Source organism: Polypterus senegalus, chromosome 1 (assembly GCF_016835505.1).
Source record: "Polypterus senegalus isolate Bchr_013 chromosome 1, ASM1683550v1, whole genome shotgun sequence".
NCBI classification, from domain to species: domain Eukaryota; kingdom Metazoa; phylum Chordata; class Cladistia; order Polypteriformes; family Polypteridae; genus Polypterus; species Polypterus senegalus.
In genome coordinates, this window is record NC_053154.1 from 144,903,758 (window position 1) to 144,923,410 (window position 19,653).

At 39.9% G+C, this 19,653-nt stretch overlaps 1 protein-coding gene across 3 annotated transcripts in view; it reads right to left on the reverse strand.

Annotated features, from left to right (window-relative positions):
• Window positions 1-2,150: 2,150 nt before the first annotated feature.
• col4a4 (collagen, type IV, alpha 4) overlaps window positions 2,151-19,653 on the reverse strand; it is a 165,641-nt gene continuing 148,138 nt past the window's right edge. Inside the window, exons 44-49 of one of the 3 annotated variants that reach the window (XM_039759708.1) lie at window positions 14,953-15,069; window positions 13,766-13,894; window positions 9,962-10,078; window positions 9,605-9,793; window positions 3,236-3,522; window positions 2,151-2,581 (exon numbers count right to left, since the gene is read on the reverse strand). In XM_039759708.1, the coding sequence (XP_039615642.1) occupies window positions 2,321-2,581; window positions 3,236-3,522; window positions 9,605-9,793; window positions 9,962-10,078; window positions 13,766-13,894; window positions 14,953-15,069 (1,100 nt within the window). In that variant the 3' untranslated portion in view covers window positions 2,151-2,320. The remainder of the gene's footprint in view (window positions 2,582-3,235; window positions 3,523-9,604; window positions 9,794-9,961; window positions 10,079-13,765; window positions 13,895-14,952; window positions 15,070-19,653) is intronic. The other 2 variants (XM_039759717.1, XM_039759726.1) reach the window with 2 other exon arrangements.

Consider the following 19,653-nt stretch of genomic DNA (forward strand, 5'->3'; position numbering starts at 1 on the left):
GGGTACCCAGACGGTGGTTGGGGCCCTATAAAAGAGTCTTGCTTCCTTTGTTTAGGGAGTTCAGAGTTGAGGTAGGGAGGGAGACTTGTTGACAAGGGCTTAGCTGGACCAAGGGAGGAAGGACACCCAAGTACTAAAAGGTGAGCAGGGGTAACATGTTAACAGAGTAGCCAGGGGTTGGGGACAAATAAAAATCTATCTATCTATCTAATCTAATCTAATCAGGCCCTGGAGGCCTATTTTCTGTTTTGGTTGTACTTTATTGTTTCCCAATGTCACTTACTAAGACTTTGTTATTAACTCCTTTGTTTTGTTGCGTCATTTTTGACTCCTGGATTGGTGTTTGGTGTTCTGACACGCCCCCTACTGGCCATACCTTTTTGTTACTGTTTGCCATTTGTGAGGCACATGATGAGTGTACCTGTCTTGGCTCCACACTCAGCAGTTGAATCTAACACTGTGAACTGGAATTTGGGGGTGAGGTTGTCATACAGAGGTTCACTTGGGAATTTACCCTGAAAGAGCTAGGATATGAGACTAATCGAGTGAGAGACTGGTCAACTATTTTTAATATTTCAGACAAAACGGAAATTGTAATGAGCTGTGTTCACGGTCGAGTTCAGAATTTCATCTTGAAAGAAGAGCGAAACCCATCAAAGTCCTCCGTTGTCGCTCTTAATGACAAATCAGGAGGCTGCCACAGGACATGTATTCAAACTAAAGTTCAAATTTGACGTCAGCAGCAATTGTTTTAGATTCTGAGTTGTGATTCTTTTGATGTGCAATGCAGATCTGTGCTGTCTCTGCTCCAGAGCTCTCTGACTGATTTGTGGGAGATGCTCTGCTGGTCTGGAGGCTACAGTAAGGCTTTAAATGATTAGCTCTAAATAATGGAAATTTCAGTCAGAGAAAATATTTGTTATTTTCATAGAGACCTCTTAAATGTATAATTAATCGGGAGAGGAGCCTGAAAACCCTGCCTCACAAAATCTCCACCCTTTCCTGCTCTTCACTGATGCTTTTTATTTTAAAGATGATGTACATGTTTTCTTATGAAGGAAAATAATTTAAGTCAGTGTCCTTCAGTAAATAATTTGACAGACTAAATCACAACTAGGATGTCTGGAGGTGAAGAAAGCAGAACCAGTCCTCTTGACCCCAGAAGACTGATAGGTTGATAAAAAGTACATTTGGGGTTGGGGAAGGTCGTACCAATTTCTGACAGACATTATTCACCCCAGAAAATGACTTTATGTTAAAGCTGTCCTCAGAGTTTTTCTAAAAATTGGAAATGAAAATTGTGGCCAGTGGGGTCTGAATTTGGTAGCAGCATCAGTGAACTAGCAAAAGTGTCGAGAAGCAAAATCAAACTGTACTTTTTGGTTTGAGAGAAATGAATAACTGCTGTGTGCTTAGTGAATTCATGCCCCCTGCTCCTGTTGCCATTGTCTGCACAAAATGCCACTGCCTTGATAGTTAATTCTATTCATTTAATCTCAAGGAGCCACGCTGGTAAAGTGGTTAGCATGGCAGCCTCACAGCTCAGGTCACACTTTTGGCCACAATAATCAGTCCAGCATAGTTGACAGATGTTTCTCTGGCTGGCAGGGACACTGCACCATTATAATCTGTCTTAGAACCAGTTCAGTCCCTCCTTCCCTGACTGCAAAGCATTTCTCAAAGTTTGGTGAAGATCCCAAACATTTCAGCATCTTAACCAAACTTTGAGGCAACACCAATTTCAATGTTTGCTCATCAGTACAGAATAGCAGGTTTCATTACCAGCAATGGCTGGCATCTAATGGAGCCCTCAAGAAACAGCCCAGGAGGATGGCTCAGGATTACCAAACCCGTTTGATTTGGTTTGCTGTTCTCCCAGGATTGGAATACACTAATCAAGGTGGTGTGCACGCTGGACACACAAGGTCCAAACGGATCTTTTAATGCTGGCCTATTAAATGACATCACTTATTTATCGTATCTTTGGACCAATAAAAGCTCAACAGCCACAACAAATCAACTGTCATAACAAAAAATATATTCTGAATGAAAGCTGATTAGAAAACATAATCCAACTAGGTTTCACAATTTTATAAATTTCATTTATAAAACATGTTCACAATGTGAGTAAAAGTCATTTTAGGATAAATAAAACTATTTGTTCTAAGTAACACTTAAGTACTTTTATTGGTATTTCTTCATTATACTGAAAGAGTGGGAACTGATGATAAAGATGAGGAGTATGAATTTTATATTTTGCACTGTAATTCTTTTTTTTCAGCACCTTTTGGTTGCCAGCTGAAGTGCCATTTCTGTTCATTCATTCTTTCATGCACACTTGGCATCGGCTAACCCTCTGTCTTTTCAGTTGCTCGTCACGCAGTGTCTCAGATGAATGGTTGCGTCTAAACTGTCTGTCTTCTTTAATGGTTGTGAGCCAGAAACTGTAGATGTTCGAAAAGTAATGGCAAGTCCCTTGTGCTCCTTGGCATTCGATGAATGGAATGGTTCTGAAGTCCTGAAGGCAACTTCCGGGTGACGTCAACGACTGCCCACCTCCTTCATCTCCTGCTGCAGTGTGCTTTATGAGAGTGAAGAGAACAAAAAAAGGAAGAAACACGTGAAATATTTTCCTGGCTGCCAATCCCATTAGTAATATGGATGGATGGATTAAACAGCTTCAAGTGAGCCACGGTAATATATGTTATCACACACAGTGATGGTGCAGAGGGGCTCTGTCAGTGCTTCGCTCGACTCTTCACTGGTCTCTCTTTGTCTTACAGTCGCTTCTGCTTTATGTACGCACTCTGATTTCATTACACTTCCAAGTTATGTGGACTGGTCTAAATGAGTGAGTGTGTGTGCCTAGAAACAGACTGCCATCTTGCCCAGTGATCGTTTTTGCTTTGCTGCCAGGATATGCTTGGGCTCCTTAAAAAAAAAAATATTCAGAAAATGAATAAAAGAATGAATGGAGACAATCAATGGTGCGTTTTTAAAGAATCTGAAATTAGTAATTATATTGTTCTGTAAATTATTGTTTGCTGAGGGAGCTGCAGTTGCACAGAGCCCTGGGGTTGTGTCCCAGGGGAACTTTGTCTTCATTTCATTGGGACAGGTATTAGCTAAACAAATGGGCCTGATGGACTGAATGGTCTACTCTCGTTTGTCAAATTTCTTGTGTTCCTGTTGTTTCACCTCTCTGTGTGTGCATGGTTCACTTTAAGATTATTACCATTAAAAATGAGTAGCCAATCCAAAGACTTCTCCATCCAGAAGGACACTGAGGAATGCTCTGCTCCTGACTGTGGACAGCAATGACTTGAGAAGGAACTTCACACACGGAGCATCGGCTTATATATGGACGGATGTCTTCTTCTGAGACTGGCGCCATTGGAATAGGTGCTGCCGTGGACAACCAGTAAGACTTGTCATTTCTTCTACCGTACTGGCAGACTCCATTGACATTGCAGTAAGCAAATGGCATTGTGCTAAACATCGGTAGACATGATCCAGCCAGGCCTAGAGAAAGCAAAAGCACACTCTTAAGTTGTGTTAAAACCATAAATCATCATACGTAAAAGGCTCCTAGAGATTAACCTGAAAGTCGTGCTAATCTGGTGTCACGTACTTACAAAAAAAGTTTCAATTGATTATAATTTCAGGATACTTAAGTCCATGAAAAAACTTTTTTTTTATTCACCTATTTTTTTCACACTTTTATGGATGGTTGGTGTATTCCTTGCGCCAATCTCATTTGTATTACATTCTGCATTAAAGGGCACACTTCTGTAAATATTGTACCCATTGGTACAGACAATAGAAGTACATGATGACCAAAATATTACAAACCTGTCACAAAGTCAGAATTTCAGTGTCCTCTGCATGTGACCCTAATGACCATCTAATTCTAGACAAACATGCTTTGCCTCTACCCGTAATAATGTAGTCACAACTGAAATGAAGGATCAGGACAGCAGATGGCACAGGTCAGCAGAGGGGTTTGAAAGTGAAATGGGCTGGCCAGTGGTTTTTAGTGATGTGCACGTCATTTGGACTGTACAGTGGGATGGCATTAAACCTGTCTGAACAGACAAAGCTATTAAAATGCAAAAGGCTCGCAAAAAATGCAAAAGGCTCGCAATTCAGGGAGCTCATTTTTAAATGAACTTCGTTAGTTAATGTAAAATGTTTTTCCACAGTGAAATCTTTCTTTCATTTGTAGCATTTTCCATATATCACAGCTACTGTATATGACGTAGCCGTTTGATAAAATCCAGGAAGTGAAAAGATTTACATTACTGTAGGTTAAGAAATTGTTTAACATTAAATTTGCAAGTCCGCATAAAAATAAAGATTTTGACATTACAACCAAAAATATTTGATTAGGGTAAAGGATAATTCAAATGTTCATCAACTCGATAGGAGAATCGTGAAGGTGACACTGCAGTGACTTCTGTGCTGAAAACGGCAAGCAGCCTGAATATTTACAGAAGATCACACACATTCAGTGGGCTGTGACAGATTTGTACGTTTTCTACTCTTGTTCTGAAATTCTGAGATGGTGTGTGCGAAGGAGCATGCGATAAACACATTCTGCAATACGGTACCTCGAAAAAACTAATTGCCCATTTTCTGATTTCTCGTATTGCACATTTTATAGGGAATTGTGTCATATCTAAAACGAATATGAGATAAATAGGGGGAAAAAAACAAGTTAAACTACGTAAAATGTTATATATTTGTCTGCTATAGGAAATTTTGCAGTGCCCCATGTGAAAAAGGAATTTATAATCTTTTGAGTAAAAAAATACCATCTTAAGCATCATGGACTTAAAACATTTCACTCAGCAACTTTTGTGGGTTGTGCAGCATAAGCTTTTCATTTTGTAAGTTCAGGCCATTTCAAACTGAACAATCCTGTGTTTTTGGGTTTTTGGGTCATTATCTTCCTGCCTGGTCCCCACCATGTATGAGCTTCAAGTGCCGTACAGATTTGAGATTCTTGGGATTACTACTCAGAAGAAGGACAGACTTCACGGCTCCTGTAATGACAGCAAGCTGCCCAGATGCTGGTGTAGCAAAGCAACCCATACAATTCTACTACCAAGCCAACCATTAGAGTGAGATTCCTTATGGAGAATGCAATGTTAGCACCTCAGCAGTCTCAACTTTTGAAATTTTGACTTGTTTGTACTTGGAATAATTTTCCAGAATTGTTAAGGAGTTTTCACATGTATCTTACTTACCGTAGATCCCGGAATATAAGGCGAGAATTTCGTCCTAGATATTTGGCTTAGTGTTTGGGGGTCGGCTTATACAACGAGTATCGTTTCAGATTCAAGATTTCCAGTGCAATGCCGATGAATACGGAAGTAAATAATAACAAAACCACAGAGCCATCTTTCAGATGAAGAAGTAACTTTGCATGCCGGTACTTTAAATTAAATAAAGAATTTATTCAAAAATGTGTTTTAGTTGTTGATTTTATTAATAAAATTTATAATAAATTATCGGGAAGTTTAAAATAAAAATTTTTGTTTTGATTTACGACCAACACCTGAATGCGGTCACGTGTATCCGCTTGTGCGATTGTAAACAAACAACCGAGAGCGTTCGTAGCATCAGTCGGAGCCCAGATACATGTTTGTGGATGTAATTTCGGTCATTGCAGTGATTTACTTATATATATAATTCATTAAGACCATGCAAGCAAGACACATAATTGCTAAGGAAGGAAGAGAAGGTAAAGAAAGCGATCACAATCGAAACAAAGATGGAAATTGTGTGGAAATATGAGAGTGCTGTTTGTGTGACCGATCTCGCTAATATGTACAGCATGTCATAATCCACCATCTCGACAATTTTACAAAGAAAAGATTTGCATAAGGAGGCTCCTTCTAAACAATAACCCCCTTCCGTTTCATTCTCCTCCTCCTCCCTTCCAGCAGTCCAAAGATGTCAAATTAAATGGTAAGTACAGTATGAAATTGTTGTTTCTAGAATAGAATAGAATAGAATGCCTTTTATTGTCACTATACACATCTACAATGAGATTAAAAGCAGCTCCTTCAGTGCAGAAAAAAAAGTTCTGTATAGGGCTTGTATGGTTGTTTTTTTAGCCTTAGCATAACGCCGGATCTGCGGCCCCACTTCTGCTTTCTTTCCCTCCTCCATCTGTGTCGTCTCCTAGACCCGATAACAATCCACGGAGAGCCCGCTGGTCTCGCTATGTTGTCTGGGATGTTGTGCGTGTGATGAAAAACACTCAAAACAGATGTCTGGCTCTGGACACACATATCTATAAGGTTCTGATGAGTGTAGCGGATGTTCGCCGAACTGATCGTGCACAAACAAGGAAAAAAAAAAAGTACAAAAACAACAAAAAAGTGCACTGAAAAGGAGAGACCTGAGCCACTGTGACCATGCGCGCCACCATGCTCCTAGCTTAATCTAGCCTACTTCTGGTAGGCTAGGCACTTTTTATAACTTTTTGATTAGTACATTAGAAAAATTATTGGTGTTTTGGTAAATTATGCACATTATACAACCCTTTTTTATTATGAAAAGGTTAAGTAAGTGTTGCAGTGAGAGGTTGAGAACACATTATGGGTTAGCCTTCGCGAATGAATTAAGTTTGTAAGTCAAGGGTCCACTGTATTGCATATTTAAGTTAATCAAATTTATAACGAGTCTCCGGAAATCCACCCACCGATGTACCGTATTTGCGTATATAGTTTCAATACAATGGTTTCATTTTACTTCTCCGCAATCACTTCCTGGTTTCCTTCAAAAATGCCGGCAGTCTCAAATTCTCGCTGATAAACATGATAATATACCTGAAGAGACACTTTTAAGGAAATCTAGAAAATTTTGCTTGGAGAAGGGGGTCGGCTTAAATACCGATCATCGGCAAATACATGTAATTTAGTAGGTAAAGAAGGGGGTCGGCTAATATACAGAGTTGGCTTATATTCCGGAATCTACGGTAATAAGCTTTATTTGACCATTCGTGTTCTTACTAGTAGGAAAATAGGTCCAGTTTGTGTATACTGTACAGTGGTACCTTGAGATACGAGTGTCCCAATGTATAAGTTTTTTGAGATACAAGCCGTCATTAGGTCGATTTTTTGCCAAAATTTGAAATACACACCATCAAAGAGCTTGTCGCCGCACATTCCGAGGAACTGATGACGGAGGAGTTGACGGAACTACAGACGCAGCAACATACGGAGGTTCTGCAGGAGACTGGTATCGCGGAGATGGTTATCTCTTAAAGTGAGATAAAGGAAGTGTTTGCAATGTGGGAAAAAGTGAAGAAGAAAATTAAGTTAAGCAAAAGTGAAGTGAAAGAAAAAAGCATTACAATACGCTAATCGCTTCGCCAACATCCGTTTCTTTCTTTAGATTCTCTTTTATGTATTAGGTTTTATTTTGTTTATATGCAATATTTGTTCATTATAAATACATTTTTCTTATGTTGAAAACATTTAACAAAAAATTGGGGTGGTTTTTTGCAAGCTGGCACGAATTAATCTCATTTCAATGAATTTCAATGGGGAAAATGGATTTGAGATACAAGCATTTTGACTTACGAGCTCGGTCGCAGAACGAATTAAACTCGTACCTCAAGGTACCACTGTAGTTCTGATGAAGTAATAAAAACTAAAGTACAAGAGAATCCTACAGATCTCTAAAAGTGATTCTGTGGTTGTTGTGATGTGTTAGAAAATATGTACTTTGCTCATGGAAATATATTTTGGTAGAACAGCTACACTAATAGTCTACTGTCCCAATGTTAGTACATTAGCAAAATTTGGCTAACTAACTAACCTTTCTTTCTTTCAGTTGATAGTGTGATTTAATTGAACTCCAAAGCCTTAAAAATAATGTAATAAACCATTCTGAATGCTGGCCTAAAACAGACCTGATTGTTAAACTATTCAAATAACAAAATATTCTCAAACTCACTTAATCCGAGTTGAGGTCTAAACGGGACAGAGCTTGTCCTGGCACCACCAGATGAAAAGCTGCAGCCAACTCTGGACAGAACGCCAGTCCACCAGCGCAGTGCTTACTCCTGATTGTCCTTTTAATCAGGTTTAGCTCCCAATGGAGATAATAACTATTTCACATTTGAAGATAGCAAATGTGTACACTAACCAAAAGAAAGTGTCCCAAAAGTTATCATTTTCCTTCTTTTAGCTTCCTCTGTTTCACCGATTATGACACATGGAAATTCTGACCACATTCACTTTTATAAAATTTTGTAAATGCCGACAATCAGAAATGAGCAATTACTTGTTAACATTATATGTTTATGACGTGTGCAAGACGGGTACTTTTCACATTTTGTTAGGTTGGCTTCTGCTAAAATCATTCAAATGTATTTTTTCCACACATCAAGCATCATTCATTTCCAAAGAAAAAAAAAAGGATGTTGGACATTTTTGCAGTTTTTTTTTTAAAACTGAGGTATCACATTGACACAAGTACTCAGACCTTTTGTTATGACACTTGAAATTTGGCTCAGGTACATCCTATTCTGTTGATCATCATTCAGATGGTTTCTACACCGTGTTTGGAGTCCACCTGTGGTCAGTTGAATTGATTACAGCTAAGTAGAAAAAACATGTCTGTGTATGTACAGTCCCACAGTTGACGATGTGTATCAAGCCATGAGGTCGAAGGACTTGCTTAGAGACAGAATTATGTCAAAGCAGAGAGCTAAGGAATGCTACAAAAAATATCTGCAGCATCAAAGGTTCCCAAGACTACAGTTACCTTAATAATTCTTTAGAACAACCACAACTTGAACAATTGTGGTAGAATGGCAATGGTAAGAGAGAGGTGACCAAAAACCTGATGCTCACTTTGAGTTTTCAGAAAGGCACCTAAAGGACTCTCAGACTGTGAGAAACATGATTCTCTGGTGTGATGAAACCAAGATTAGTGTCATGTCAACAATAAACCAGGCATCGCTTTTTATCTGTGTTGTACCATACCATCTGTTACGATAAGAGGTTGGAGACTGGAGGACTATCCTTAAAGAAAAACTGCTTGAGAGCACTCTGGACCTCAGACTGGGCCAAAGGTTCACCTTTAACAGGAAAAAAAAATTAAGCACAAAACAGAGAAAACACGGTCAATACTGTGAATGTTCTTGAGTGGTTCAGTCAAACACCAAACAAACATCTACAGAGAGAACTGAAAATAGCTGTCCACTGATGGTCTCCATCCAACCGGACAGAGCTTGAGAGGGTCTGAATTCATTCTGAATCTGCTGTAAGTTAGGATTGCTTGCCATCTCTTTTCTTTTCCACAAACATTCCAAAGCACAGGAAGGCTCATTACTGATCCACACTCAAGTCTAAGCGTCATATCTGAAAACAAGCTAAAAAGGCTCCATTGAACAGTTAAGGCAAATACCCCAATCTACTTGTAGCATATGAGACCCTAGCAGAAAGCGAGACATCATACATTGCTTTAGAGAGCCCACTGCACAGCCATCAGTCCAGTTTCAGTGGAACCTGATCTCCACAGACAGACTCTCTGTATAAAGTGATTCACCATTATCTGTAACTAAACATTTATCGTCACTTACCAAGATCTTGGCTGTCAGCCTTCTCTTGTGCTTCCAAATATAATAAGCTATAGCCATTCCACAGAGTTGTCATGTCATTTGGGCACTTTGGCACATTCTCTGTCTGACTGTGCATGACCAGCAGGAACCCAAAGTTAGTCTTTCTACTCAGCCCTGGGGATCCCGGGTTCCCTGCAGGACCAGGCAGACCTGTAAACATACAGTAGCAGTAAATAACAGATCTGTGTGTGCATACAACACGTGACAAACATGGAATTCACATACAATACCACCGACTATATTATTATTACTGACTCCAGAACGGATGTATTCAAAAGTTTAAAATGCTAAATGAAAGCTGGCATGGTGGTTTATTACCTTGGGGTCCAGTATCTCCTCTTTCTCCTGGATATCCTGTATCTCCTGGTGGGCCTTGTAAACCAACAGTGCCTTCTTTTCCAGGCAATCCGGGGGATCCTTGTAAACCTTTGTCACCTAAAAATGTAAAAAAGAAAAAGAATAATCCTCTTTCTTTGTCATATTCATTTAAACTAGAATTGTAACAATTACAATCTGCTATAACATGCTCACAATTCTCATTATAATTTAGGATTCTGTGTAATCCTGGTCAGGCTTACAGGAGTCTACTTCTGCTGCACTTGGTAGTGAATTAGCCTTGTGCAGGGCTGACTCCCATCCACAGCCAAAGCTGGCCAGTTTTGAAACAGCTACTATTCTGTCATGATCATTTTTGGGGCTGTGGGGGGACAGTGAGAGTGCCAGGACAAAAACTGACATAGACACGGAGAGAAGATTGAATTCCACGTGTACAACAACCAAGGATCGAGGTGATAATGAATCCATGAGACGGCAGCTCTACCCACTGTGCTACTGTGGTGTTCTCATGAAATGTTTAGATTTTTTAAATGTTTCATTTTTTACATACTTACAAATTTCTATACGTTTAAAAGAGAAATCCCCATCAACTTATATATACTTAAAATAAAGCCGAAGACTCGGCTACAGAAATGCCAGAGTTGAGATCTTAGCAGGTCATTTCCATTCTCTCCATCTGTCTCTATTTATGCCACTTTTGCTGTGTTGTTCTTTCTGACTTGTTGGATGGATAAATTGCTGATTTGATTTTACATCACTTTTCATAAAAAAAATGGGTTGCTCCTTATTAGTCTGAGGTTTAACTTCTGGCCAAAGTTTCCAGTCCCTTGATCTGATGTACACTTTCCTAGGGAGCTAATGTTCCAGGAAAACTTCTCTGTGCACCTTACATATAAGACGACTAGTGTTTAATAATATGCCACCCTAGTGCTTTCAGCATTTTCAGTCTGGTTTCATCGTTCTTTGTGGTGTTGCAATTTAACAGCTTTTTACGTCGTCATTCATAGAAATAGACCACGTCCAAACCAATGCTTCCACCTTGAAGTCCCCCAAAGCTCATTCTCCATGGCTTCACCAAATTCTTTCCACATGCAGGCCTTTGCTTCTGCTACTGTCAGTTTTCTTGGCCTGAAGAAACTCCTGCTAATATTGCATTAGCATTGCTAATATTGTCCTGTCTTTAAATTGGCTTTGAGTCCAGTAATGCATCTTAAGTCACCCTTTTACCAGCTGAACTTGCAGCTGCCCCCACTATTTAGGTCTCAAACTTCAAAAAATGTTTCTGATCTCTCCTGAGATGTATGAGAAGCTCTGTCAGAGGTGACAGTTGAACTCGTGCAAAACAGAGGCATTGTCTAGCCATTTCCAGCACACTCTTTTTAAATGTCTGGGGTTTGCGGTGCTGTTCATTCAAGTCAACTCATCCCCGGGTGAAGTCACTTGACTGGTCAGTACCTCTCTTTACATTAAGATTTATGGTAATGACACCTATGTGTGTGAGAAGAGTATTTAGCATGGACAATCCACAGCTAGCACTGAAATCCAGTAACAAATCTCCATTCTCATTCATGTCAAGTACGTTATTCAGTGTTGCTCTATGCTGGCCTGGCATGAAACAAGTCACTTGTCTACCTGTTTCAGCCCAGAATCCACTGTCTTTAAAAGTGAATCCTGACGATAGCTGTAGAGAGTTACATTCACACAGCACTCAAAGTTTTCTTGTCTGCAATAAGAAGTGACACTGCGATGACCATCTCTTCTACTGCTGCAAACTCCAACTGTGCAGCACAAAGCCAGAGATTTGTGAGCAGCCCCCAACCTACTGGAGCCCTCTGCTGTGAGAAAACTGCAGAGTGGGTGAAAGACCACCCTTGTGAAAGAAAAGCAGAGTGACTTCAACTACAGTATGCCTAGGCCACACTTTATGCCAAACTCCAAACACACACACTGTCCTTCTTCCTTTTCTCTGAAGATAAATTCATTCTCATTGTCAAAGTCTAAAAAATGCCTGATGTGTCAAACATCATCACCCTCAGGTCCCACTTCAATTCTGATATCCCTCTCCTTGGTCCATGGGTAGCCACACCAGGAGGACAAGGCTCATGACAACATAACCCTAAGGACCACCGCAGAAATAAAACCACTAAACCACACCAAGATCATAATACCTGGAAGGGCACTAATGGTACAGTAAACTAAACATGACGTTCAAGAGGTACAGTAATTTAATTTCTAACCTTATGGCACAACAAAACATATATTTGAATAAATCAAAGTTAATCGAATGTTTCTATATTAAGTTGTTTGGCATAAAGAAACAGCATCTAAAATGATTAACTGTAGATATTCTCTGCACAAATATATTACATTTTTGATTATGAACTCGATTGTAATAAAAACAAGTAAGTGCGATGAAGTGGCAACAACATACAGAAAAGTGCAGAGGTCAGCTGACAGTGTTTGGACTGACTAAAGGAGCTCTCCATTTAGATCACAATTGCTTCTGAGTAGGACGGTGCAAGTTCACGGCTGGCCACTGGCAGTTACCGCAGTACAAATCTTCAAACTGAGATGCTTTGCAGTGGGAGTGCACGGCAATTCACTTGGCGACAAAGATGGCATTTGCACGGTGGATGGGTGGAGTGTAGTGGTGACACAGCACATTGGCTGCCATTGTTTCAGTTTGAAGATTTGTACTGTGGTGAACTGTTGCTGGTCGGTTTCAAACCCACAACATCTGGCTCTAAAGCTGGCTCCTGGCAGAATGAAGAAGAGCACCCTTTATTCGGCTGCACAGAGACCGTCCCTGAACACTGTGAGTGGAGCGCTTTGTGGTGACGTCTGCTGATCTCTGGCAGACCCCACCTTTTCTGTACAGCATTGCCACTACATGCAATAACACAAAAGGCTCGGGTTGTCAAAATTAAAAATATTTACTGTTTAACTGTATTAAGATTATACTATGTGCTAATTACTTCTAGATTTCAGATAATTAAAAAAGATAAGAGGTACAGTAACTCTTAGTGTTTATATCATCCTGAATATGGGACACTTCAGTATTTTGGAATTAAAATAGTAAAAGGCTTCCATATGTTGTTTTAAAGACTCACGTTTGCATTACATTTGTTTATTTGGCTGACACCTTTATCCAAGGTGACTTTAATAACATTTATGGCACAATTGGTTACGTTTCTTTTGGTTTTCCAATTAGAGTACAGGCAGCTCAAGTGACTCGCTCATAGTCACACAGTATCACTAGCAGGATTTGAAACCACAACCTCAGGGTTTGAGCTCAACCACTACACCACACTGCCTTTGGACTCTTCTTACTTTTATGTTTTAATAGAAGTCGCCTTTTGCCTAATGTGACTAACACAAGAGCCCAATCAACCCGAAACAGCATAGTTTACACACATACATTCAGCTCAAAACAGGTAATGCATAATACAAACTAATAAATAAAAGTGTGTGCATCCATAGTCTAGGGATACTGTACATTACTTAACACTCTAATAGTTCATTTCAACTATTTGCATATGATCTTCTTGCTAGCATGTCACCTTTTTCATTACTCAAACCCCATGCACATCTATCCATATTCCTAAGGATTAGCCTGTCAACCTCAGAGATGAGTGAAGAAGGTAAAGCTGATGTGCTCTTCCCCAGCCTGGGCACTGCCATTTTTACATGCATAAAAATATTCATTAAGTTGTATCACTACATTTTTCTGAGTAAATACATAATTATTTGCGGGTCTGTTCTGAATTATTCATCCAATCAGCCTACCTCTGAGTCCAACTTCACCAAAAATGCCCAGAGGACCGGCTGGCCCCCGTAGTCCTTGTAATCCAGATGGTCCATTCTGTCCTGGCAGTGCTGGATCACATTGTCTTCTAATCGTTCGACCCTGTGAACCTACACAGTCATGAGAAATGATTGCATTTATTAATTAATGTACAGGTTCTTAAGTTTGTGTACATGGGTATGGCGATCAGACAGAATAACAGCAACACCAAACTGGAGTTAAGAGTAGCACAACTTAACACACTTGACCGTTGCCTGAGAGCCATACCACATGTTAAAAATCTCTAAAACATTATTTGAAATTCTCCTCCATTTTCCTTCTCCCTCCACAGATGACCAGAGCTCTAGTGGCTTAACCTTCAATTGCATGTCCTGTAAAAGTTTCCTAAAATTGCTAACATCATTGCAATTATTGTCCCTGGATTTCAAAAAGGGGTTACACATTTTACCTTAAGTCAGTTTGAACTTTTTGCTTATTCTAAAGATGCCTATGTGAAGACTGAGTATTGCCAATCAGCTCATAGTTGGGCTTTGTTTAGTAAAGTGGAGTTCTACATTAACAGTTTTAAAATGGGGAAACTAATATCCAAAAAAAAGGGAAAAGATATAGCAGCAAGGAACAAACCTGAGATAGTTTTTGTCACTCCCACCTGAGCATGATCAAAAAATGTTTCTTACGTTTACAGAATAATGGCAGAAAAATGCTGAAGAGTGAAATGCATCAATGAGGGGTAGTCAAACTAAATTTAGAAAATGTCACTTCCAGGCACTTCTAGACAGGTGGCACAAGGGCATTGAGAAGGCTGGAGACTACATTGAGAAATGACATTAACAGTTTTGTTAAGGCTCGTTTTATTTTCTAATAAACCCCATTTTCTAACTTGATTCCCTCTCGTTTTGTTACCTAATAATTATCTATTTGCTTACCACACCTAAATTCACAGATCAAGCAGTAAAGCTGAAGAGCAAGATGTCAGACAACTAACTACATTGTGCCCTCAGAGCTGAGTTGTCCTAGTAAATGGAGTTAAAAAGAGTCTTAACATTTAGGCCATAGGATAGAGTGCAGCAAACGGTGTCGCAACTCGCAAAACTTTGGGAAAAGCAACTAAAAAATGGAGGGCAATTGGGTAATCCTACCTAGCAATAAAGGCAGAAAGTGTATTAACCTTTATCACCCACATCTCCTGGGCTTCCAGGATCGCCAGGCTGACCATATTCACCACACACCCCTGGTGGTCCAGGAGGACCTTGTAGTCCATTAGGTCCATAGATTCCTTGTTCACCTGTTTAGGGCAAAATATGACCACTTTATTTTGTAATAACTGACAGCATTACAGTAAATGTTCAATTTTTACACTAAACACATCAATTACTTTTAGTCCCACTATTTCAATCACAAGCAACACTTTAAATATCATAACGCCAAAAGTGTGAAATTATAGTAGCCAACCATTAGTCAGTAGTGTCAATATATAAAGCTGACAAAACAACAGGTAGAAAAGCAAATTGGAAAAATTGGAGTTCCAATACGACTTGGAGTCCTGCCACGTGCAAAAGTTTGCTGATGACACTGCTATTGTGGGCTGCATCAGGAGTGGGCAGGAGGAGGAGTACAGGAAGCTAATCAAAGACTTTGTTAAATGGTGCGACTCAAACCACTTACACCTGAACACCAGCAAGACCAAGGAGCTGGTGGTGGATTTTAGGAGGCCTAGGCCCCTCATGGACCCTGTGATCATCAGAGGTGACTGTGTACAGAGGGTGCATACCTATAAATATCTGGGAGTGCAGCTAGATGACAAACTGGAATGGACTGCCAATACTGATGCTCTGTGCAAGAGAGGACAGAGCCGACTATACTTCCTTAGAAGGCTGGCGTCCTTCAACATCTGCAAGATGCTGCAGATGTTCTACCAGATGGTTGTGGCGAGTGCCCTCTTCTACACGGTGGTGTGCTGGGGAGGCGGCATAAAAATGAAGGACGTCTCACGCCTGGACAAACTTGTTAAGAAGGCAGGCTCTATTGTAGGAATGAAGCTGGACAGTTTAACATCTGTGGCAGAGCGACGGGCATTAAGCAAACTCCTGTCAATCATGGAGAATCCACTGCATCCACTGAACAGTGTCATCTCCAGGCAGAGGAGTAGCTTCAGTGACAGACTGAGGAGATCGTTCCTCCACCACACTATGTGACTCTTCAATTCCACCTGGGGGAGTAAATGATAACATTAGATAGATAGATAGATAGATAGAGTGGTGTAAAAAACTATTTGCCCCCTTCCTGATTTCTTATTCTTTTGCATGTTTGTCACACAAAATGTTTCTGATCATCAAACACATTTAACAATTAGTCAAATATAACACAAGTAAACACAAAATGCAGTTTTTAAATGATGGTTTTTATTATTTAGGGAGAAAAAAAATCCAAACCTACATGGCCCTGTGTGAAAAAGTAACTGCCCCCTTGTTCAAAAATAACCTAACTGTGGTGTATCACACCTGAGTTCAATTTCCGTAGCCATCCCTAGGCCTGATTACTGCCACACCTGTTTCAATCAAGAAATCACTTAAATAGGAGCTGCCTGACACAGAGAAGTAGACCAAAAGCACCTCAAAAGCTAGACATCATGCCAGGATCCAAGGAAATTCAGGAACAAATGAGAACAGAAGTAATTGAGATCTATCAGTCTGGTAAAGGTTATAAAGACATTTCTAAAGCTTTGGGACTCCAGCGAACCACAGTGAGAGCCATTATCCACAAATGGCAAAAACATGGAACAGTGGTGAACCTTCCCAGGAGTGGCCGGCCGACCAAAATTACCCCAAGAGCGCAGAGACGACTCATCAGAGAGGTCACAAAAGACCCCAGGACAACGTCTAAAGAACTGCAGGCCTCACTTGCCTCAATTAAGGTCAGTGTTCACGACTCCACCATAAGAAAGAGACTGGGCAAAACGGCCTGCATGGCAGATTTCCAAGACGCAAACCACTGTTAAGCAAAAAGAACATTAGGGCTCGTCTCAATTTTGCTAAGAAACATCTCAATGATTGCCAAGACTTTTGGGAAAATACCTTGTGGACTGATGAGACAAAAGTTGAACTTTTTGGAAGGTAAATGTCCCGTTACATCTGGCGTAAAAGGAACACAGCATTTCAGAAAAAGAACATCATACCAACAGTAAAATATGGTGGTGGTAGTGTGATGGTCTGGGGTTGTTTTGCTGCTTCAGGACCTGGAAGGCTTGCTGTGATAGATGGAACCATGAATTCTACTGTCTACCAAAAAATCCTAAAGGAGAATGTCCGGTCATCTGTTCGTCAACTCAAGCTAAAGCGATCTTGGGTGCTGCAACAGGACAATGACCCAAAACACACCAGCAAATCCACCTCTGAATGGCTGAAGAAAAACAAAATGAAGACTTTGGAGTGGCCTAGTCAAAGTCCTGACCTGAATCCAATTGAGATGCTATGGCATGACCTTAAAAAGGCGGTTCATGCTAGAAAACCCTCAAATAAAGCTGAATTATAACAATTCTGCAAAGATGAGTGGGCTAAAATTCCTCCAGAGCGCTGTAAAAGACTCATTGCAAGTTATCGCAAACGCTTGATTGTAGTTATTGCTGCTAAGGGTGGCCCAACCAGTTATTAGGTTCAGGGGGCAATTGCTTTTTCACACAGGGCCATGTAGGTTTGGATTTTTTTTTTCTCCCTAAATAATAAAAACCATCATTTAAAAACTGCATTTTGTGTTTACTTGTGTTATATTTGACTAATGGTTAAATGTGTTTGATGATCAGAAACATTTTGTGTGACAAACATGCAAAAGAATAAGAAATCAGGAAGGGGGCAAATAGTTTTTCACACGATAGATAGATAGATAGATAGATAGATAGATAGATAGATAGATAGATAGATAGATAGATAGATAGATAGATACTTTATTAATCCCAAGGGGAAATTCACATAATCCAGCAGCAGTATACTGATACAAAGAAACAATATTAAATTAAATAGTAATAAAAATGAAAAAAAAATAAATAAATAAAAAAAAAATAAAAATAAAAAAGCAGACAATAACTTTGAGTAATGTTAGCATTTACTCCCCCAGGTGGAATTGAAGAGTCGCATAGTGTGGGGGAGGAACGATCTCCTCAGTCTGTCAGTGGAGCAAGACAGTGACAAAAGTTTGTCGCTGAAGCTGCTCCTCTGCCTGGAAATGACACTGTTCAGTGGATGCAATGGATTCTTCATGATTGACAGGAGTTTGCTCAGTGCCCGTCGCTCTGCTACAGATGTTAAACTGTCCAACTTTACTCCTACAATAGAGCCTGCCTTCTTAACAAGTTTGTCCAGGCGTGAGACGTCCTTCATCTTTATGCTGCCACCCCAGCACACCACCGCATAGAAGAGACGCCACAACCGTCTGGTAGAACATCTGCAGCATCTTATTGTAGATGTTGAAGGACGCCAACCTTCTCAGAAAGTATAGTCCGCTCTGTCCTTTCTTACACAGAGCATCAGTATTGGCAGTCCAGTCCAATTTGTCATCCAGCTGCACTCCCAGATATTTAAAGGTCTGCACCCTCTGCACACAGTCACCTCTGATGATCACAGGGTCCATGAGGGGCCTGGGCCTCCTAAAATCCACCACCAGCTCCTTGGTTTTGCTGGTGTTACTCAAAGTTATTGTCTGCTTTTACATGCATTTTTATTACTCTTTAATTAAATTTTTTTTTTTTTGTATCAGTATACTGCTGCTAGATTATGTGAATTTCCCCTTGGGTTTAATAAAGTATCTATCTATCTATCTAGAATCACGCCAAGTAACAAAGTGACCTTCACAACACCCAGAAATGCATATTAAAATGATTGGGAGTAGGGCTGGTAATGACTGGGCGCCTCACGATTCGATGCGAGTATAATTCAGTGTCATGATGCAATTACAAATTGATTCTTGACGCACCTCTATTTTTTTGTATATACATGGTGATTTTATTTTTTTTTTTAATACTGTTATATGCTGAATTTGATTCCATTATTTTTTTATTAATACAATACATGAAAGGGCCAACTGGGCAGGTGTGTCAGCATATTTTCTAGCATAGTATGTAGTCAACAAGAAAAAAAGAAATTTGTCCTGGTGTTGTAGCCTTTTTGCTTAAATTAACATGAATTTCAGGATGTCCTAAATTACCTAAACTAACAGAAAGGGGCCTCATTATAAGTGTGTTTTACTGCACCTTTCCTGAGGATTTTAAACAGTTTGAGAAACATGGATAATAAACTGTGTAATAAAATCATGTGCTGAAGTGCCAGCCTTGCAAACTTTGGCCCCATTTTTACACCAGACACTTCCATACGTTTGGTATCTGAACTGCATCCACATATTATTTAGTTGTAGCTAAGGCCAAATGAACATGAAAACTCTGCTGTGGGATTGCACCATTGTTGAACAATGCACTGTGGTGAGATTTTTCAAATGTGTTGTACTGTGCATATTTCCTAATTCATTTGGCCCATATAAAAGTCTGATTTTGTGCATTGATACAGAATCATTTTAGTCTCACCCTTAATTTAGAGATACTGATTTTTATCCTGATCACATTTAGCTGGAAGGAAGCCACTTCAGTGTGTGAATGGATCACAGGCAGATGAGACCTTGAAGACCAAATCAGCAGAGGCAAACTCAAAATGGATGCCTTTCCAACCTCGCCTTGATGATAATCCTCGAAAATGACAAACAGCAAACACTGGTGAAGACCTATCCATCCATCCATCCATTATCCAACCCGCTATATCCTAACTACAGGGTCATGGGGGTCTGCTGGAGGCAATCCCAGCCAACACAGGGCACAAGGCAGGAAACA